Genomic DNA, 23,737 nt, shown 5'->3' on the forward strand with positions numbered 1-23,737 from the left:
TCAGGGATGGCTGTAATGATGAGGCCTGTTGGAGAAGCCCAACTATGCCCACACGGAACCCACCCAGCCCACGTTCCACCCATGTATGGCCCATGAGAGCATGTTGGCTGGGATTGACAACAATTCGGTTTTCCATGATATGAGCTTCAATCATATTTAACCCACGACCAACAGACAAGCAGCTGAGAGGGAAACTTAGTTTGGGAAAAACAGTCTGGCCAGAGAGAGCTGAGCTTATGGTCATTCAGATTTCATGGGTGTTTAGTTGCTAATCTGGAGAGAATGTTAGTAATGTAAAAATTTGCACAGAATGCATTACATCACTGAACTGAACTAATACACACACAAACACACACACACACACACACACACACACACACACACACACACACACACACACACACACACACAGTCAGTGTAGATAAAGAACTGTTTAACATAGTTGAACATAGCAGTCTCAGGCACAGAACAGTTTGAGTTGTGTTTGTGCTTGTTTTACTTGGCTGACTCGCAGTCATTTTTAAGGCTGTATAGTAAAATAAATAACAGCATGGCATTGCCGAGTGATTTCAGGACACCGCCCGTGTGCACTGCCTTCAACATTTCATTTTTATACATTTTCAGACCAAAAAAAAAAAAATTAACTTAAAAGAAATGTTTTAAGTATCGCAGATACTATATAGAACACATGTTTCTTTTTTACTTAAGAACCATTGAATAACCCCATTTTTAAGAGTGTACCTATAACTTCCTGTGTTCCAGTTGTTTACACTGTATATTGTATGTGCCAGTAAGTCACTGCAGCTAAGCTATTTTACTATGACAAAACAATGTAGCATGTATTATTATTGATATTGTATTTTACTATTGTGATTAAGTGATTAAAGATAGATTCAGAAATATCACAAACTTCATCTTAAGTTGTTTTTATTAACGTAATAATTCCCATTTTTTTTTTAAATATCTAATTTAATTGCTATATTTCTTTTGCCCATATTTTCCATCTGGGCTGGGAAACTACAGTGCTTTTGTATTTCTATTAGGGTCTCACAAGTGTGAATAAAAAAAATCACCTGTCGACCCCAACCAGGGCCCGACCCACTAGATCAGTTGAAAAAATGCCGTTTCGGTCTGCTGGTTAAGAACCTCAGACAGTATACAGCATCATTAGCCTTCAGACTTCGTCTGGTGGAGGGATCTGCACCTCTTGTCCCTGGAAAGTCAGCAGATAAGGGCCTTTCAAATAATGAGTTTTGTGTTTCTATTGCAGTTAAGCAATAACTAGTTTGTTTTTGTTTTGCCATTTAGTACATGCTAACACGTGTGGTAAATGCTTAGTGTATACATGGTGTGGACAGCAACAGCTTATTTTCATAAAAGTGACAAAGCTCTTACATGGCTCATTCTGAGAGGGACTGAAACTTGCAGGAATAGAACTGGTAAGATCTCTTCATGTAAGAGTGGTTTTGTGAAAATAACTTCATGAACAAATTTTGTATAGCCCATAGACATCTTCTACCTTCTGTAAAAAGAGGTATAATAGGTCACCGTCAAGAAATAAACAATCATTCAGTTGTTTTGATGTAAAATGTTAAATATTTTACAGACAGCGGTGGTGATAAACCGAGGTATTCTTGACTACAACACAAATACAGTCATTTTATTTGCTATATTAAACCAGCAGTAAACCTACACGCCCTCTTCTGGGTTTTATATGGAATATTTATGTTGGAAATGAACCTATTTTTGTAGCAAAACTATTAAAATAGCATAAATATTTTCGTTGGGGAGTATATTGTAACGGAACAGTGCCCTAGATAAAAAAAAAAAAAAGTTTTAGGGCCAAACAGTTCTCGTAAAACAGTAATCAGGCAGTGTATTCTTAAGTGGTATAAAAACATTCTGTGAGGAATCTTAAGCCTTGTCCAGACAGAATTAGTTTCTAAGGGGGCCCTGGGGTAATTTTCTCTTTTATGGGGGGGTCCTCTGTGATTTTATTCCCATCCGGAATGACTATGTATGTGTTTTTCTCAGGCGTCCTCTGAAAAAATTACAGACTTAATTATCTACTGTTTTTGCTGAACTCCATGGTCCTCCGGTTATTTTAGTCCTGTCCGGATCCACATGTGTGAGTTTCGTCTCCACGCATTTAAATAAAATAGCTATTTGTCCACTGCCACACACTGTAATAACACTCTGGACGCACGTTTCCAGGGAGATCCCCGTAAACATGACAGAGAGTGGAAATGGAGGAGCTACTGAACGTGAAGTCACATGACCGAGAAAGCCAAAAAACTCACTGGTCCTCCTGTTTTTTTAATTGCAGTTCGGATGAAAGAGTTTTATTACTGAGTAGAAGTGTGAACTATTTTTCAGAGACCTCCCCCTGAGAATCCCGTCCAGATAGGACTTTAGACACTGTGAACAATTCTGACTCTAAATGATTGTGTTTACATCTTAAACATTTAGGATGGGCTGGTGATCATCCATCGTCCTCTTGATTATATTCCAGAAGTTTTCAATTTGGTAAAATCAAAGAATCTTAGCATTTTAAGTGGTTTCTTATATTTTTCCAGAGCTGTGTGTGTGCGTGCTTGCGTGTGTGTGTGCGTGTGCGTGTGCTTCTGATAAACCGGCACAAACTCAACAGCTTGTATTGGGATGTTTCTGTTAATCACTGATTATGGGAACACGCTGACCTCTAATGGGCACATTCATGAACTGCAGCACAACAGTCCATGTTTAAAGGGTTTTCTTCTTAAATGTATAGTTTTAGACAGCAGACATCTGAGTAAAAAATGGGTATGATGAAATGGGCATTAAATGCCTCTAAACATATAATACTGGACCTTACAGAGTATACTCGCCCATGTGTTTAACAGTTATTTGTGGGTTATTTACACAACGTATGATTTAAAACTAATAAACTCATTGCCAAAATGATAGACTGCTGCTAAACTCTAAAATTCAGTATGTAACTGAACACTGGGTCTTACAGCAAGAGGACGTAAACATGTGTCATCCATTGCCCTATGCAAAATAGGCTGTTTTTGGATAGTGTTCCTCCTGATGAGAGAGATCTTTGGCTTCTAAACAGGTTTATTCGTAATTCGTAATTTACCGTAATTCAGAGGACCCAGTGTTTTTCAGGAGTAAAATGTACACAGAATAAAACGTACAGAGGTCTAAACAGATTTATTTACCACAGAATGTGATAGAGGCGGGTTTTTAAAAACCCTACACATTTTACTCATAGGGAAAAAAACACTTAGACACGGAAGCCATACGAGGACTACAGAATGACGCACGACTTCAGTGGTCTATTGGAGAGGCAGAGAACTTAGAGTACAAGCGAGAGGAGAAATACAGCAATTCAAACTGTTCTATAACCCATATTTACACAAGGGAGCTGTGCCCCGCGTGAGAGATCGCCGTGGTCAGCGGGCTGTGCCCCGCGTGAGAGACAGCTCTAGTTCCTGGTAAGCTAACCTGGTGGTGGTGATAAAGTACCTGACTGAATTAGCTAGCCAGTTAGCTTACCTGTTCAGGAGAAAAGTAGCAGCTCTGGGTCAGTCTTATCGTCTTTTTGAGCTCTAAGTCTCCAACTTTCAAACTCACTGCCAATATTCACTCTTGTTATATCCCTTATTTGGTCACTGAGCTTTTTTGAGACATGCTAAGGCTTTTTTAAGCTATGTAGTAGCTGAGGTTTAACAGAAGGAGGAAGGAGCTTTAGCTCCTTTGTTGCAGTGCTAGGGTTACCAGACGTCCTCTTTTTCCGAGACATGTCTCATCATTTGAGAACTAAAAAAAATTCTAAATCGTCCGGGAAGTGTAAAAAATATAAAAGTAACATTAGCAAAAGGTATGCCCACACTGAATAAGAGTAAAACAGTGTGAAATGGATGTTAGCTGTTTAAAGGAGGAAGCACCTTTAACCTGAACAATTAGAATTGAGCTGTTATATCAGAGACATTCAGAAAATACATATTAGACATGAATTCAATAACCCTTCTTTCTCTCCTCCTTTCCAGAAACCCAAATCTGGTCACCCTATGCAGCGCCAATCGCTGTAGAGTAGTGTTATGTACTGGCAACCTCGGGGGTGGAGTTAGTGCTGACACAAACTCTGGGACGGACTTCACACTTAAAATAGAAACGTACTGCTGAAGCCGTGCTGACAAGAGCTGCCAGTGCTTTCACTCAACCTTAATATCTGATGATACATCCTGATCATTTTATCATTTACTACTGAAAATTAGTTACACATTGGTCCCTACACAAGGGTAGGGGTGAATGATATATCCCTGAAATATTATAATAATATACAGCTCTAGAAAAATTAACAGACCACTTAAGTTTCTGAATCAGTTTTTCTGCTATTTGTAGGTTTATGTTTAAGTAAAATGATCATTGTTGTTTTATTATATAAACTACATACAACATTTCTCCCAAATCCCAAATAAAAGTTCAGAAATCAATATTTGATTGGTTTTTAATCACACTTTTCATGCTTCTCCACCAGTCTTACACACTGCTTTTGGATAACTTTATGCCACTCCTGGTGCAAAAATTTAAGCAGTTCAGTTTGGTTTGATGGCCTGTGATCATCCGTCTTCCTCTTGATTATATTCCAGAGGTTTTCAATTTGGTAAAATCAAAGAAACTCATCATTTTTAGGTGGTCGCTTATTTTTTTTTCCAGAGCTGTATATATTTGTTATGAAAATATGACAAAACAGTACACTAAATATTACTGCAGCAAAATACATGTTAATGGTTTATTAAGAATGATGGTTTTAATCATACATTAGAAACAAAATAATCTGTGAATGTTTGTCTATTCTGTAATGAACAGTAACATATAGAGAACCTGATTTTGTATAAAATAGTAATACCATAACATTTTTATTTAAAAAAAAATGATGATTATATTATATCCTATTTAAGAGTACTCTGTTTTAGACTGCATCTATTTAGTTGCAGTGTGGATGCTTGATAAGTGTGTGCAGGCTGCTTAATCTTACACCCCTAAGACTGGGTAGTTGATTTTAATGAGGATGTGAAGCATTTCCTGTTTCCACGTTGAGTCATCTTGTCTGTGTGTCTGTGTGTGTGTGTGTGTGTGTGTGTGTGTGTGGGTTGGTGTGTGTGTGGGTGAGAATGGGGGGGGGGGGGGCATCTTTTGCACTGTTGTATGGCTATATATATGTATATATAAGATATTTAGGAGCAGTGTTTGATTGTGTGTGTGAGTGTTTATGGGTGGACATGGTAGCAAACACAGAGTGGTGTCAGAATTTGAGGGTTTTTAGCTGATTGGTTGGTAAAAATGGAAGAATTACAGATGTATCACGGATCTATAAGTAAGAACAGAGCAGAAGAGCTGCTGGCCATGGCTGGACAGGATGGCAGTTTCCTCATCAGAGACAGCGAGAGTGTGCCGGACACTTACTGCATCTGTGTGCTGTGAGTATAACTACAGTTCAGTGCTGCATTAATGCATTAATACACATAACATATTGCTGTGCTACACATTTTAGAGCATTCTGTTTATAGTGTAACATACTATTATAATGATATTTGCTGTTTTACACACTCTTTACACACTGTAAAAAAACAAAAACTTAAAATTGTTCTTCTTAATGTGATTTTTTAAAGTCATCTGAACAAAAATATTCAATTGCTCTGTAAACTATAGATTAATGTAAAAACTGTTGTAGACACAACTTAATATTTTTAGTCCATACTAAATATAGTTGTCAGAATTTAAGTTAAGAGAACTTAAGATGGTGAGATTTAATATTTAAAGTTTTTATACACATGAAAAATACATTTACTGAACTAAAGATTTCTAGTTGGCACAGTTGTGTTGGCCTCAAAACTTTTTACAGTGTATAATTACATGCATAGTTTATATAATTGGGTTACATGTTGGCATTATGTAAGCATAATTGTGTGCACATTTAATATAATTGGGTGGTATGGTGGAGAATTGTTGGAACAACTTTAATAAATTGCTTATATTGGTACACAGCAAATTCTGTTTTTTTTTTTTTTTGCTATAAACTCCCTGAGAGTTAATATCAACTCATTTTAAGTGTATTGAATACACTCTATAACAGAGTTAAATTAACTCTTTTTCTGGGAGTTTCCCTTTTTACTCTGTTCAGGAGTTAAATCTGAATTGTTGTGGGAGTTAAAATATAGTAAAAAATCTAGAGTAAAATACAGCTCTCGTCTGGAGTTCATTTTACCATAAACTGCTTCACAGTGTTAACAAATAATGCAAACATGTTATGAAGCTAATGTTATAAAAAACATTGCAATATTTTAAAACATTTTGGAACATTCAGGAGAAAAAATGACAACAAAAAGCATCATTACTGATATACAACAACAATTTTATACTCAACAAGTTTGTGAGCGCGTATATTCCCATTGCAGTTCTTAGTGCATTGCCAGCACTTTATCACATAATACAAAATACCCCATGAAAGGAGCCCTGGTGGGCAAGAACTCACACTGATGGTAATCTAGGATTGGGGAACAAGCCATTTAGAGAGTTCAGTCACGCTCCTCAACACTTTGAAATAAACTCTGTAATACTACACTTCCAAATGAGTTCCCCTCAACTCAACGTGTAGTTTAGAGTGCTTTACTATTGCATCACTTTAACTACTACTCAAATACACTTTTTACAGTGCAGTTTTCCAGTTAAAAGTATGCAGTGTGTAATTGTCTGCTGCTTCTTTCTGGTGTGTGTTTGTTGAGTTGTTGAGTGTTGAGTCTCTCTATATAAATAAAACTGCTTTATCATTGTCACAGTTTTCCATACCACTCTGTTCATTGGTAAATAAAAGTAATGCTACAGCATTTTCTTCACAACAGTAATGTTTTCAGGAAAAGGAACTGTGATTTTGTCAAAAGACTAACACTTCTTACAAAAGAAACAGAAAATGGGAAGTTTTAATGCCACTTTTACTTTTACTCCCAAACTCTGATTAAACCTGTCAGATGGTCAAAAGCTTACAGTGGTTCTGGGCCTTAAATCCTCGCTCTATGACTCAGCCGTTTTCCATTGTTTCGCTTGTAGCTACTGAATCATAAGCCTGAGCATTTAACACGCCTGGGGGTTTAAGATTTTAAAGGACAAGTTTGCTCTTTTCCAAACTGCACCTTATTAAATTTGCCCTTTTCAAACTTTTATAACAGCACATATTCCAACCTCACTACTGGCTTTATAACTGAGAAACCTAGCACTCCTCTGATACAGCTCAATGGGATTAATAAGTAGGGCATTTGCTTAGGCTTTAAAAACACTATGAGATTCAAGTGGAAAACTCACAGTAGAGTCACTTGTGTCTTTTTTTTTTTGTAAAACAATGAGGTGAGTTAATACAATGTTCATAAGCTTAATTACAGTTTTTTTTCAATTGCTAAAACACAATTTTGTAAATTAGGCTCGTCCTATCAAAATACTTAACACAATTTCCAAAACTACAAACCCAAATGGCAGTATCGGTCTGATGCGCAGACCGATACTGAAATATCAATACCTCTGATACCAGATCTTTATGCTCTAAAATCGATTTTTAAATCAAAATATCGATACTTTTGATACTTCAGTCATTTGAGGCAATATATAATATATAATTGTGATAAAACAGCCATGGTGAACTTTTGGTATAATTTGCTTTAACTGTTAAATGAACATTTTTAAATTGTCGACTATTATTGTGATATTTCTTTATTTATTTAACTAAAAATGTTATCGGCAATTTAAATTTGAGTCTCCCAATATTATAAAACAGCAAGTTCATAGGCTATTTGGAGAGACTACATGCATATGAATCTAAATAGGATTAAGCATTCAATGCAGAAAACCCCAATTATACTTCCAAGTTTAAAATAAATTTGGATATTTTGTATTTTTTCTGAAGCTATGATTTTAAATACACTACTTTTACTATTTTAAGATTTACAAGACACTTACAAGGTGTATTTGCACAAAGTATCGGATTGGTATCGCCGATACCAGCCTGAATTTTACTCTGTATCGAATCGGAAAAGAAATTGGTGGTATCGAACACCACTACTGCGCAATGAGGCACTGCAAACTACTAAGAGCTTTATCAAAATGAAACTTTACACTAAATAGCTTCAATTCTATTATCAGATTTTTGTATGAACAACTACATGTTCTGTACAGACTGCAGTGGGTGTTGGAGGTGGGAAGCCCAGCGGTCTTTGTGGCTATTATTGAAGACAGTGTTTGTTTCTTACTATTTCCGTTCCAATTTAAATAGTGCTGTGGTATTTTGGGCAGGGTGCAATTAAGAACTGCTCGCCATCACCCACCAGTTGCGTTTGTGGTGTGACCCACGAGATCTCACGAATTCACACATAATTGCGAATATAGCAGGATGTAGTTTTTATAAAGAGAGCTATATAACAGCTTTCTTTCAGAATATGCATATTTTCTGTGAAGGCTCCAGAGCGGTGCAGCTACAAAAGCTGACAAGAATTAAAAACGTATTGTCTCCGCTGCTGCGCGGAAGCAAAGACCCAGCGCACACGCACCTGCTAGCTTTAACAATTCACTTACTTTTCTTTGTTGGTTTTTAGGCCTATGGAATTTATACTTGACAAACAGACAAATTATTGTTTTTAGCGCCCCCTGCTGTTGCTACTGCTTAGACTCTAAATCAGGGGTGTCAAACTCATTTTGGCCGAGGGCCACATTGGCATATTGGCTGTCCTCTAAGGGCCAGATGTAACTTATAAATGTAATAAAATGTAACCAAATGTAATATAAAATGAATTTAACTGCTCCTTAATGTTAAATAACTCTCAATATATTATTTATTCAATCAAACATTACAGTTGCATGGAAATTTTTTTTGCTTGTTGCTCTATTAACATAAATCCTTTTAAAAAGTCATGTAATGAAATTCAAAAACTCCATCAATCAAGAACCAAACTATTCAAGTGAACAGAAATGACATCAAATACAAGTTATATTATCTTTGTTGAAACAGCCGTCCGTCTGCATCAACTTTTCTTTTTCTGGACATTATGGGATAAACATTTGTATGTCTCAATTCCACCTGCAAAGTTACGCCTTCCCTCCGGCAGGGTTTCCACGTCAATGACTACACTGCCGTGTAGTGGCAGTAAGCCGTAACTTCGCGGGTAATACAATCGACAAGCATTGTGGGAAATGTATTTTTTGGTCAAAGAACGCTTCTGACTTATTTATTATAGACACTAAGATCTTACAAGCTCTCGCGGGCCACATAAAAGGACATGGCGGGCCACATTTGGCCCGCGGGCCTTGTGTTTAACACATGTGCTCTAAATTATAGCTGTTCTGGACTAAATTATAGCGGATAACTGTTTTGGACTTTTCCAGCGTGCAAAGATTGCCAGTCCTTCCTTGTGAACACATACTGCATCAGTATGAAACGTCAACACGGCAGGTAGATAAAGAAAAACTACTGCTCATAGTTCATTTTCAAGCATGTTTTTTATGGGCTATTGTTGTGACCAGTACACAACTAGATTACACTTGGATTCAGGGTGAAAAAATCGAATAATTCTCAGCCATCGCTTGGAGTAACTCTGACTTTAGTTTTACACTTGAGCTACAAAGCTAATGTAGACAGTAGACCTGGATAAGTTGAAAACGGTTGCCTTCAAGGTTTTTCAGTAATGTCTACTGAGCTAATCAGACTAAACACTTTTACTTATTGTGGATACATTTTAAGTAAATTTGATTGATTTTTATGTTTTGATACATAAATTGCTTTGCATAATAATTCTACTCTTAATGTTATACTGCAGAGGATAAAATAGATTTAACTTGGGTTTCTACTTTGATGTAATTTAAGTAAAATACAGGTTTAAAATTCTCATAAAAAATTAAACACAAAAAGAAAATGCTGTAGAATGAACAGTAAAAAGCATACAACCAATACAGAGTTAACAACAAAATAAATAATGCTTGTTTTTACAGCCTAAAACACAGAGACCAAGCAGGGCTCCAAGACATAATCTAAACGCTACCAAAAGGTAATCCAAAAGGGGAAATCACTACACACTGACCGTGAATGACAGAAACTGGGAGACACACCCAGTATGCGAATATTTTGTGCCAGAGGCCAATGGAAAAGAATCTGCCAATAGCAACAGACTAAACTCAGTTATTATTAAGTTCATTCAACTCAAAGATCTCCTTTTTAATGTGTATGTGCCCACACATTTTCACTTAATTTATAATAGCTGAGTAATGTTTGGAAATATTCAATTTGACATAAAACAGAGTTAATTTGTTCAGACTAATTACTTATTGTTTGTTTACGGTGTATTTGACAAATAATTAAAGCTTATAGCCCACTAATTAGTAGAGTAGACTATTAGCACACCTGTATAAAGTTGTGAGGGGTCAGTTGTGAGTGAGTGTAACCCTGACCAGCTTGTTTATTGGATTAGACATTACACTTGTCTAAAATTGTGTGGGCGTTTACTGTAACAGTTCTTAATCCACAGTGTGACATGTGTACTGGGAATACTTTATAGAAGGTATCACCATTACTGTGGTGGTGGTGATGGAATTGTCCACATGTAATGTAGGAGACCCTGTGCAGATATACCGCAGGCCCCTGCAACTTTCTTTAGCTTCCCTGGGACATGGCAAAAGTCATGGGACATGACATTTGACATGTCAGTGTATAACTGTAATATCATGGTGGCCGCTACTGTTACAATGTGATGCATGCTCTGTTTTTTTATTGATAAATAATCCTTCACTGATTTGGCTACCAGACTATGGGGATAATTGAGACTGATCCGATCTTATTTCTCTGTTGTACAGGTATGACCAGTGTGTGTTCACCTACAGGCTTTTCCAAGTAGAAGGCAACTTATGGAAGACAGAGGTAAGAGAGAGACCCTGTGTGTCCACCTAATTGCCACTTTATTAGAAACACCTAACCTGTTGTAAAAATAAACAAGTGTAGAAAACTTAAGTTTTCACTGTATGTGATTTAACTTTAAGCTTTGAGGCCAACAAAAACTTTTAAGTTTTGAAATAAAATATCCACCAGTTATACTAAATAGAAATATTTAGTTTATTTTTTCAGTTTTAAAAACTTAATGTTACCAACTTATACATTTACTAAATGTTTTTAATTGGCCTAAAAGTCCAGCTGACTTTACTTTAGAATTAATACAAAAAATGTTTTATAAATACAGATTTTACATTAATTAACTCATGTAGTGAGTGCTAAATTATACTTCGTTAATTTAAGTTGGCAGCTGGGAACTTAAGACTACTGTATATCTGTCTTATTGGTTGTCATATGACCAGCTGGACATAGCCAGCATCAGTGATGGTATAGTTACTTTGAAAAAGTAATCCGATTACTGATTACTGATTACTCCTTTAAAAAGTAACTTAGCTACTTTATGGATTACTTGATTTTAAAAGTAACTAAGTTACTTTACAAGTTACTTTATTAGTTACTTTCAGCAGCTGCAGACACCACCTCCCGCCACGGCGCCGCCTTAACATCAAAACTATAACCAGTTTTGCCAATACTCCCTTTACTGGAAAATGCATTTTTAACAGCAACAATGTATCTCTAGACATTTAAAGTTGAACTATTTCCTGAAAAAATACGTTTTTTAATAAAAATAAAAGACCATTTCTCTTGAATTAACTTAACATAAATTATTTTTTTAGAAAAAATAAAATATGGTCTTTCTTGATTTCACTTAACATAAATACTTGTTTTTATAAAAAAGAAAAATAAAGAAAGTCTTTCTTGACCTGACATATTTAACACTGTAAATCTTAACATTGAACCTGTTGTTCTCTGCAGGGCAGCAAGGAGTGGTTTTATAAAACAGAACCGTGTATATGGTCTAGACCAGGGATCACATATATGCAGACTGCGGTCCGGGTCTGGACCCAGACAGTGTCCAATCCGGACCCAAACCGATAAACTACTGAGAAGGATTTAATTCTGACAGTGTTCATTTAAAGCGTCAGAACTTTTCTTGTCTTTACGGTATACGCGCTCTGCGGCACAAAATCTTCAAACGCTCTCCTCTGCCAATCAGATCTGTGTAGACCACTGCCCTGGCTAGTGAATTGGGATGCGGCCGGGAAAAAACGCCTTTATAAAGAGATAGGGAGCCCGAGAACTGGCGGAAAAATGAGAACAGGCGGAAATTAAAGACACGTTGAGCGCGAGAGAGAGACAGTGTGTGTGTGTGAGAGAGAGTGAGGTGGAGAGAGAGAGAGAGAGAGTAACGCACAGTGACTTGGATAAGTAACTTTAATCTGATTACTGGATTGGAAATAGTAATGCGTTAGATTACTCATTATTGAAAAAAAGGGTCAGATTAGAGTAACGCGTTACTAAGTAATCACTGGCCAGCATACAGTTGAACACAGCAACATAAAACACTGTAACTTGCTCTTCGAGCTTTCAATACTGAGGACAGACAGTTAAGTATTATGTTACATGCAGTTCCCAAGCAGAGGCAGTCTGTGGGGAATGACTACACACTGATGGTGAGTGAGAGGTGGGAGGAAACACCCAATTTGCAAATACTGTAACCAACATTGCGTGAAAGACCCTGCATAATTGCCCACTTTATTAGAAACACCTACCCTGATTTTCCACTATCTGGCAACCTTAAGTTTTGAGGCCAACCAAGCGTTTAAGGTTTAAAGAAAATCACCACCAGTTGTACCAAATAGAAATATTTATTTTTAGATCATTACTTTCTTTTCAGTTTTAAAATCTTAAAATTACACTAGCTTAAAAAATTACTATATGTTTTAATTGGCCTAAGTTGACCTGAATGTTCTGCTGACTATCCTTTAGGGTAATTAAAAAGGGTATGTGTCAATGAGGTTTTGCATTAATCAAACTAATATAGTGAGCACTACGCTATATATTTTATTAATTTAAGTTAGCAATCGGGAATGTATAACTGTTATATATCTGTCCTGTTGTAGTCATGTAAGCAATAATGCAAATGTGACCAACAAGCCAAAAACAGCATAGAGTCTACAAACACTTTAACTTGCTCTTATAGCCTTCAACACTGATGGCAGGAAGTTCACTACTACATAACATATATATTTCCAAAGAGAAGCAGCCTGTGGGGAATGACTACACATTGATGGTGAGTGAGAGGTGGGAGGACACGCCAACATGCAAATAGTGTGACCAACATCAGGTGGAAACCCCTGCATAATAGTAGTTTAACCTAAGAGTCAACTAGAGATAAACTACAACTACAAACACAAATGATTTAGTTAATCTAACTTTTAACAAGAAACCTAATAATGTTAGTTGAGGCAACTAGTTTCCTATAGTTTGTGGTGCAATTCAATAATTCTTGTTCAGCTGACTTAAATATCATGTTAAGGAGAACAATTTTAAGTTTTGTTTTTTACAGTGTAGAAACATCAGCCTTGTGCTTCCACTCTCTAGCCATTTAATCACTTTATTATATTATATTTTAATATATTTTATTATTGTTTTATTGGGTTAGCTTGAAGCTTAGACTACTTGTGAACCTTCAGCATGTGAACCCTCTGCCTGTTATTTTTAATACTTGCTTGGTTTCAGAACGTGTGAAAATAAACAGGCTGTGTTTCTGTGTAGTCATATGACTGGTGTGTTGTCTGGTTTGTGTTGTGACCTCAGTACACAAAGAATACACAACTACACTCACTGTAAAGTACAATGCAGCTACATGGCTTTTGCCATACTACACTGCAGTGACCGATGTGTACTATGTGATAAGTTACAGACAATTTACATTTTACAGAGGTACAGAAAACACAGCAATTTATATGAAACACGAGGTGAACAAGAATGATCAAATGAAATTATGATTCATGATCTATTGCTTTATCACCTCATACACCACCCCTATCAGTGCCATCACTGCAGTAGTGAGAACCCCTGCCTCACCACACTGACTCACTCCTGACTGTTGAAGAACAGATGAAAGGATGATAATAAAACATGTACACTTTAAGCCCAGATAAGTTGAATTTACTTAAAACTATTGAGCAAACCAGTTGCCTTAAAAAGTTAAGTTAAGTAATGGGGAATGAAAACTTAAGTTAGTATAACTTTATAACATCAAGTTATTACAACTAAAGGGGAAGTTGATTTAACATTCTTATTTTTGTTATACTGTAAGAAAAGATAAGTTGCGTATACTTAACTTTTTTAAGGCAGCCAAATTGTTTAAGTAATGGGGAATAAAAAATTTAATTAGCATAAATTAAAACATCAAGTTATTACAACAAAATGGAAAGTTGATTTAACTTTTTCATTTTTGGTTATAACAATTAATGTGCCAAAATATTCTACTTAGTATATTGTGTCCCAAATTAAAAAATATGTTGATTTCTTTTTTCTTTTCCTTTGGATTCTACAGAAAAACAGACTTAATTTGTTCAAGTTTAAACTAATTATGAGTTTATAGTGCGTATAGTATAGTATTGAAAGCACAGTCAACACAGAGTTACTGCAGCTCAAAAATGATGCTTGCTCTCCCAACCTACAACATAGACAACCCACACAGTTAATTATAATAAATGAGCTACAAGTTTACCTAAGGTAGCCTGGGGTGAATCACTACACACTGATGGTGAATATCAGAAACTGTTGGACACACCCAGTATGCAAATTGATTGTGACAGAAGCCAATGGAAAAGAAGCTGCCAATAGCAACGGACTAAACTCAGTTATTATAAGTTGGTATACCTCAAATATGTCTATGTTTAAATGTTTATGTGCCCACAAATATTCAACTAACTCAAAATAGTTGAGTAATGTATAGATATATCCAATTTTATGTAAAACTAAAAACTTAATTAATTTGAGTTTAAACAATTATGGGTTCACAATGTACGCTGAAAAAGTGTAACAACCATGTAAAGAGATTTTTAAAGAGAATTTTAATGTTGGTCTAATGAAAAATTATGATTTCTGGTTCAAACCTGTTTTTCTCAGTTTGCCTGAAAGCAAATCCATTCCCTATTAAAACAACTTAAAATTAGTCATTTATCTCAAATAAATAATTTACTTCGTTTCAGAGGTTATGACATGATCACATCAGATCACTCCTCCTGGAGTTTTTCTGTCAGTCAGTCTCACACTCTTCCCATTGGTTCCCGTCACCACTATCACACGTAAGGGGGCGTGACCTCCCTCACCATCATTGTGAAGTTGTTCCCATTAGGGTATCTTCTCTTAGTTACTGATTGCAGCTTTATATAATGGCTGAATGCCTGTGTGCAGTGTTATAGGCTGTTGGAACAAGTTGAGTTGTAGTTGAGTTTTCCTTCAATTGTTATTTAATATTAGAATATTAAGTCATATTGTGTTTATTATTTTTTATTTTTGGCTGAAAAGAAAATTACAGAAAGTTTATAAAATACTAACTAACAGAAATAAAAATGTTTAATCAGTTTAATCAAAGCTAAAACTATGCATGGCTATAATAGAAATTAATAGATTTCTCCAGATTAAAAAATAGTGCAAAAAAAAGGGTATTAATTATAAATCATATTTTTTCTTTATTTTAAAGACATTTTTGATACTTGGGCTAAATAATATACTGATTGATTTTAAATCAAAATATTACATTCTAATTAAATCATAAATATAAGTTGAATACATTTGGATGTAACAAATTAGAAAGTATCTTTATTTTCAGTGTAGAGAATCTGATACAGGACTACAGTCTGTAATTATAGAAGTTTTTTTTTTGAGCCTAGGCCTGTTGACCTCCTTGTTGATCATTTTACCACTTACCCATGATCCTCCTCTCCGCAGACGGCAGCTGGGGTGAAAGAGCGGCTCTTTCGGAATGTCACAAACCTCATCAGGACATTTCAGAAACCAGACCAAGGAATCGCCATGCCCCTTCTGTACCCGGTTAACATCGACCCACACCACAGCCACCACCATCACCAGCCACACTTACAGCAGAAGCACTGGAAGCCCCAGTCCAGACCCCATAAACACATAAACACTTCACAATAATCACCTCCTCTTCACCATGGAAATTTATATTCATATATTTGTACAATGATTGCCTTGCACCTTCTCACATTATTCACGTGTATAAAGATATTCTTTCTGTCTCTTAAGGCCAAAAATAAAGGCTACCCTTATATAACATGTCAGTGTTCCGTTTTTCTTGCCACATATTATCATTAAAAACGTGTTAAGACTAATTTGATATGTGCAAAGCTGCAGTGAGGCTTTTTATTAGCAGCACGCTGTGGTTTAAGGTGTTATCTGATAAAACTGACAGCATTTCCTTTTTCATGAAACCACCAGTTTCCTCTCAGAATGGAGAAACTTAACCAGAGTCCAAACTACAGTAAAAAAACGAAACCAGATTTAACATTAAGAAACTAATTAACACATTTTTAAAGGCGGACAATATTAAGCACTCATGTGCTTAAAACTATGTCGTTTAAGTTATTATTCTACAATCTGAACTTATTGTTAGTATTTGCTTGAGTGTTACAAAAATCTGAATTGCAGTATAAAAAAACATATCACTCCTATTTATCTTTATTTAGTGATTTACATTATTCAAATATCTTTTTAAGCATTCTGTCATGTTTTTAGCCTGCAATAAAGGAAAAAAATGTTTAAATGAATAAAAACCAGTGAAAAAAACTAATTAGCATACAGTAAACAGCATTAGATCAAAATGTTCATTTCAGTACAAAGGTAATTTGGATTTTCATCTCCTTCTCAAGCGATCAGCAAGCCTTGATTCCCTGTATCCTGATAAAATGAAACCAGGTGAAAACATAAATGTGAACCTTTATCATTGCATTCTAATAGGGCTCAATTAAAGAAGCAAAACACAAACAGGCTGAATTGTACAATTTACATATTTATTTATCAAAAGTCTTGATGCCCAAAGTACCTTGTCTTCAAATATGAAGTTTTCTACAGCTCTTAATTAACCTTATGCATCACAGCCAGTCATTCAACAGCTCTCAGAGCACAGCAGGTCAGGAAATAAAGATAGAGACACTTCAGCCACTTAAAGCCACAATCAGACAATTCTTCATCTGTATCAGACTCTTAATAAAATCTTATTATTATTCGTCTTCAGGTTCTGCATTTCACAATATAATGTAAATGTAGCCTGTGGAAATACTTTAATAAAAAGTGATTCATTTTATTTCATTTTAAACACTAAGGCTGCCTACATTGGGATGCCATTGCACATGCATAGACACTGAACTGAATAATGCATTTATAAACCGATAGTTTGCACGTAAAACATCTTCATAAAATGTTTTATGAAGGATGTGATGAAGGAATGGATATAAGGCTGCTTCACTATAGGACTATAGGCTAACCAGCTTAATATGACCTCCAGCTAATATTCCCATGACAGCTGATATAAACCTACATAACCATTTATAAAGGTTTATTCGAACAAGAATCACTTGTTCAAACACTATCGGGGCCCTATTTCAGCAACCTATAGGGGAGCCGTCAATCACGCCCTGCACAGCTTGATCTAGCGGCACAGGCGGATGGGATGAAAATAGACTGTTGTTGGGGTTTTAGACAGCAATGAGCAACGCAACACAACTACAGCACAGGCTGTAAGACAGGGCCCCTAGTGGTGAAACACACTGCAAAAAAACACTACAACAAAAGCAGCTTTAATGTACACTTAATGTACACATGCTTTTTAGAATTTAGTGGTTAAATACTGTACATTTATCATTAAAGTAGGGTAATCTATTAAATATAAGCTTTATGTAGATATCAGCACCCTGCAGGAAAGTGTTATAATTGTAACAGACACTTGTTGTATTTGTATTTATGGAGATTTGACATCTACAAAATCTACAAATTTGGGAATAAATAAAAAAATAAGATAAAACACAAGATCTACATTTTGTTTAATGGCCTCAATGTCAATATAATGACATTAACTTCATCTTCTCTGGTATCTTAATTTTTTTCTTTTAGTTTTTTTTTTTTATTTAGGGGCAAAAAAGCAGCTTTTAACTTTCAGTGATAGTTAAAGTAAAAATGAAGAAAAAAAATCATTAATTTTGAGCGATTTGACATTTTAATTTTTTTACAACTGCCAGAATCACATTATGACAAAACCTAAAAAATGTCAAATATGAACATACATAGATTTTAGCTTGATAGTAAAAATAAGCTGTTGAGAAACGCTGAAGCACTGCTTTATAAACACATTGTTCAATGTTTATGCATGTGTAATGAAATGAAAGTGCAGTGCCTGTCATAGCTTGGTATGTAATTTGTTCTGGAGTGAACACAGCTGCAAATCCTCCAATCAACTTCAACTGTAATTTTATGCACATTAATACAAACTGATTGTGGCTTTAAGGTTCTAATTTCTCAAGCGAGACCGTCTCAAACACCTTTATGTTCTCCCTTTAACTCAGAGGCTGCATTTTAGTCATCCTTTTCATAAATACACAGGGATATCTCGAACATAAAACAATACTGGAGAATGAATTTCCTGCTCTTATACTGGAAATAAATGGCTGAACTTGTTTTTTTTTTTATTAAAGTAAAGGTATCTTGTTGTCTTATCATGTCAATTAAAGATTTCTCTTCATTGTGTCGACAGGATAAATACACTTCAGTTTCAGAATGTGTCAGATAACACTGTATAGACCACAAACAGGTAACGTCCTGAGAGCCTTTCCATTAAATAATGACCTTATAATCAGTTAATGTGCATTTTGCAGGACATAACCTTTGATTGCCGACTTGTGGTCTGCTTTAGGACTCAAGTACAACCCAATCTACAATTATATTAGTACTTAAATTACAAATGACCTTTAATTTATATAATTTTAAGTATAATAAATTACTTTACAAGTGTAATAAATAGTCAGTTCATTGTATTTTTCTCATCTTCAGAAGTATTAAAAATATAAGTGCAAAAGCAAGGTAGCCAATTTGTGGCTGGTCGAGCCAACATTGTGATGGGTGTTGTTTTTATCATTTTTTTTTTAAATTATTATTTATTTATTTTATTATTATAGTGTTTCGTTCTCAAAAATATTAATATAATACGTTTCATCATCATAATTTTTGGGCTCAATATTTAAAGCTTAAATCGTAGCCCACTTGGATGCCCCATACAAACCACATGCATCTCCATTAACTTGTTCACACTTATAAAAATAAAGATGCTGCAAACGGTTCTTTGATGCCATAAAAAACATACTTGTAACAGTGATGTGTTTGCAGAATCTTTTAAAGGTTCTTTACCAATTTAAATAGTTTTTTTTTTTAAACAAACATGAGGCTTTTTAGGAACAAAACACGGTTCTAATATGGCATCGTTCAAAGAATTCTTTGAAGTACCTTTATTTTTAGGACGCTGCTCACAAAAATCCATCAAAATCCAACCCAAGGTAGTTTCTCATAACATGAATCAACGACTGGACCATAAGTTTAAAAAAAGGTCTAGCTAAACTGAGGAAGGTAAAACCATGTAAACACTTTTCTTTATAAATGCAAAGCTGCTAAAATGATGACCGCTGTTCTGTTCATTACTGGGAAATAATTCATGCACACACAGGTAAATCTTAGCCAACCGTGGTGTGCAGACACTTAACGCCTCAAACCAAAGTCTCAAACCAAATAAATACAATTCATTCCAGTTCCAGAGAATTCAGAGAATCAAACGCACATTCGACAGTAACATCTTTGTATCTCGAACGCCCTTTTCCACCTTAGCGCCGTTAGCTTAGCGCTGTTCTTTTGGACGTTTGCTAGCTGTCGGGACTGTCGAGTCATAACACAACCTTTAAAAAAAACATACAGCTAATACTGAAACATACACTGTGTGGGTGATTTACAACTCCGTACTTGCTATCGTTTTCCTTTAGAGCGGAAAGGCACGAGTTCCACATAGATAACATTTCATATCTCTACATATCAAAAAGTACACTGTACACAATTTTATCAAAAACACTTTTTTTTCTTGCTATTTAACAGCTTTATGAACACATCTCTAATCCGTCGGTAGTGAAACAAACTCCATATCTCCAGCAGTTCCAAGGTTCCAAGGTCCGGGGGGTGACCAGGTTTCTTTGATTGGGTTCCCTTTTCCGTGAAGGTAAAACCTGATACCTGAAGTCAGTTGGTTGTAGAGCTTAAGCAGTATGTCGTGTGGTTCAGCACTTGCTAAAGAACTATATACATCTCCCTGTGTCTCCTAGCATCACAGTCATTATCAGTAGTTTGCAGGCACAGGCAGCACTGGCCTCACAGTCAGCAGCAGACGTGGAAACTGAAGGATCCGGGAAGGCTGTTTAAACGGGAGATTCTGAAAAGCCCATTTAAACAAAGTAAATCCAGAACGCAAAGTCATTTAAGGAAGGTGACTGAAGAGGTGATTCCGGAGTGATTCCGGACGGACGAGTCTGGAAGTCCATTATAGCGAGTGTTTCCAGAAGGCCGTTTTAACGTGTTAACGTATGATTCTAGAAGGCAGTTAAAACCACTATTCCAGAAGACAGCAGATGCTTCCGGAATGGGGTTTTGACAGGTGATAGTGGAAGGCCATTTGTACCAATGATTCTGGAAGGCCATTCGGAAAAATGATTCCCAAAGACCATTCGAACCAATGATTCAGGAAGGCCTTTCAAACCAATGATTCCGGAAGGGCATCTGAACCAATGAGTGTGGAAGGCCATCTGAACCAATGATTCCGGAAGGGCATTTGAACCAATGATTCTGGAAGGCTATTCGAACCATTGATTCGGGAAGGCCATTCGAATTAATGATTCGAATGGCCTTCCCGAATCAATGGTTCGTAATCCTTCCGTAATCATTGATTCGAATGGCCTTCCCAAATCAATGGTTTCGGAAGGCCATTCAAACCAATGATTCTGGAAAGCCAACTGAACCAATGATTCCAGAAGGGCATTCGAACCAATGATTCCAGAAGACCATTTAAACCAATGATTCTGGAAGGCCAGTGGAACCAAGGATTCTGGAAGGCCATTTGAACCAAGGATTCTGGAATGCCATTTTTACTGTTAATCCACAGAATCCATTTAAACAGATTCAATGATTTCAGAAGGGGATCTAAATCAGTGATCCCATGTGAAGGCCATGTGAAGAGATGATCCCAGAAGAGATAGTCAGTCCCGAAAGGCCATTTGAACAGCTGATTGAGGAAGATTATTTGAGCCAATGATTTAGAACCAATAATTCCGGAAGACCTCCAAAAAAATGACGTTGGGAAATTCCAAAAAGTAAATTTCATTTTAAAAGTTGATTTTATGGGGCATTTTAATACCAAGCATATCTGAAGAAAAAACAAACAAACTAACAAACCCTGAAAGGTCATTTTGACCTTTTCCATTCAATTATCCTGAACTGAGTGAATGCTCCATCCATTGATCTGAAGTCTCTGGTCTTTTGTCCGGTCCGATATTCATGTTCGTAAATTTTACCTTGAATAGTAACACTCGAGACTTGCTGAATGCTCCACAATAATAAGACTGCAGTTTGATTATTCACAAGGGGGATTTCCTAATCTTCTCAGCACATAGAAAACCTAAAGGCCTTTGATTGGAAACCGAAGGTCCTTTCGCGTGTAAGAACATCTAAGCCACAAACAGTATTTCAATGAAAAATTGAACACAGAAAATGATATATAAAAATCAAACAAAGGTAAAACTCACGAATAGTGCACATCCTTAAAAAACTGAAATAATACAATCCAATCATCTGTCACATTTCAAAGACCTTTTGTCTTGTCTACTTCATAGAAAAAAGCTGAGATACTATAGTGCAGAGGTCTTCATTTCTGACTGCAGAAATCAAATACCAGCATAGTTAGTGATTTCCCTTCTCCAACACACCTGGTAATCCTGGAGATTCACTGATCGTTCTAATAAATGATCTGATATTTTTGGCAGCACTGGCTGATAGTACTGGGTCCAGGTTCTTCTGTTCTTTGCCTTTTGTTGTTTTTCTTACTTATAATGTTCTGCATTGGTCTTTCATGGAGCAAACAATTAGAAAGCAAGTAGAATAGTAGCTTTGCTCATGTAGACAGGTTGTGGGAATTATTCAAACATAAAATAGCTCTATAAAATAGACAATAGTAGCCACATCATCTCATATGCCCCCTGTTGTGGATTACAGTTGGTCAGAATGATTGTACGGATAATAGAAACATGATAGAGCACCATCAAACATTTTATAATGAACGACAGAAGCCATTGTTTTCTGTGTCTGTCTGAATGATACAGCTTATATGAACATTACATATACTGTAGTGTATTAAAATCTGTTATTAAGACTTTAGTATGATTTTGTTGCTTCCGAGAACCAGGTGTGTTACAGTAAGAATATCACTCACCTCTGTTGATCTCCTAGAACCTTCTAGACCAGAAATGAATCACTCTGTTATAGTGGTGTGTGTGTGTGTGTGTGTGTGTTGTGTGATGCCGCCGTTACCTACGTCCTGCATCAGTCTGCCTAATCAGCTGTATGTTAAACGGACTGTCCGCTAGCTCTGGATGCTGTTCGACCGGCAAAACGTAAAATCCTTCATAACCCGAGACGTGCCCATCTGACAGAAGCTCATCCTTCTCCTTATTTGTCCACACCCTCGCCCCTCCTTCCCCATCCCTGACCCGCCTCTGTTCCAGCAGCCACGCCCCCGTCACCGCCCTGAGCCGCGCACCCTCCAGCACTCGTGTTCGTTCCTCGTCCGGCGTTGCCCCATAGCGGATGTTGAAGCACAACGCCCCCTGCTGGAGAACCAGATCTGCAAATCTCCTCGTTTCCCCGGCGACCACTGCGCTCATCTGAGACACCGAAACATTGACGCCATTCTCTAGGACCCTGGCCCCTCCCCCCGCAGCTCCACTTCCTCCCCAGACCACGCCCAGGTCAGCCTCCAGTGGGCTGTCCTTGGTGAAATAATGCGTGTCTCGGCCATCCACAGTGAAGCGCACTCCCCGCAGGTACACTGCGCCGTTCATCACCGCAGCGATGCGCCGGCTGTCCTCGCTGGCCACACCGATGATCTCAGCACTGATCACTCCGTCGGCGCACACGGCAAACTTCACACCTTTGCCGAAGATGGAGGAAAGGGCAGAGAATCTCGGGCTCCGCCCTCGTAGACCTCCAGGCTTGCTTTTGGCCGGGGTCATGGGGAGGCGGTCCAGAGAGATGAAGTTCTGCAGGAGTTTCTGAAGCTCACACTGGATACCAAGAACGACCTGAAGAGACATACAGAGACAAAGACAGACAGATAGAGACAGAGAGAAAATAAAAGAGGAAAAGATGAACAGAGAAAAGCAAGATTCAAACAGGGCTTAATGTAACCCAAACTCAAATCCCCCCCCCAAAAAAAAACTGCCGTACAAATTTCACCAGTACTGAATACAGCAGTACAGTTACCTTGCTGGGGTCCCAGCTGTGCGTGCGGCTCTGAACGTTCATCATCTCGTACGTTTGCTCTGTGTTCTCCACCGGCAACTTGGGGAACCCGGGAACCACGTTGTGAAGCTGGAAGCCAAAGAGCTGAAGCCAGCTGCTAATATCTGTACAGGGATGGACAAACGACTTCAGGTAGGTGCAGCTTAATGCACAGTTTATATAAATGAGTTATGCAATATTTTAATAAGTCTA

General features: G+C 36.8%; 2 protein-coding genes across 3 annotated transcripts in view; one reads left to right on the plus strand and one right to left on the minus strand.

Annotated features, from left to right (window-relative positions):
- The first annotated feature begins 5,173 nt into the window (after positions 1–5,173).
- sh2d1aa (SH2 domain containing 1A duplicate a) lies at positions 5,174–16,225 on the plus strand. Its single transcript, XM_049476503.1, has 3 exons — positions 5,174–5,468; positions 10,876–10,939; positions 15,878–16,225. The coding sequence occupies exons 1-3, from the start codon at positions 5,332–5,334 to the stop codon at positions 16,085–16,087; spliced, it is 411 nt and encodes a 136-aa protein (XP_049332460.1). The 5' UTR covers positions 5,174–5,331; the 3' UTR covers positions 16,088–16,225.
- Positions 16,226–16,938: 713 nt separating this feature from the next.
- Positions 16,939–23,737, minus strand: part of tenm1 (teneurin transmembrane protein 1) — a 289,482-nt gene continuing 282,683 nt past the window's right edge. For both annotated transcript variants that reach the window (XM_022681019.2, XM_022681018.2), the window contains exons 31-32: positions 23,507–23,649; positions 16,939–23,325 (exon numbers count right to left, since the gene is read on the minus strand). In XM_022681019.2, the coding sequence (XP_022536740.2) occupies positions 22,552–23,325; positions 23,507–23,649 (917 nt within the window). In that variant the 3' untranslated portion in view covers positions 16,939–22,551. The remainder of the gene's footprint in view (positions 23,326–23,506; positions 23,650–23,737) is intronic.

Source organism: Astyanax mexicanus, chromosome 1, assembly GCF_023375975.1.
Source record: "Astyanax mexicanus isolate ESR-SI-001 chromosome 1, AstMex3_surface, whole genome shotgun sequence".
In the NCBI taxonomy this organism is placed as follows: Eukaryota; Metazoa; Chordata; class Actinopteri; order Characiformes; family Acestrorhamphidae; genus Astyanax; species Astyanax mexicanus.

Coding starts and splice junctions, on each gene's coding strand:
- sh2d1aa (XM_049476503.1), top strand. CDS start 5,332: ATGGAAGAATTACAGATGTATCACGGATCTATAAGTAAGAACAGAGCA. Junction 5,469..10,875: donor ACTTACTGCATCTGTGTGCT/GTGAGTATAACT, acceptor TCTGTTGTACAG/GTATGACCAGTGTGTGTTCA. Junction 10,940..15,877: donor GCAACTTATGGAAGACAGAG/GTAAGAGAGAGA, acceptor TCCTCTCCGCAG/ACGGCAGCTGGGGTGAAAGA.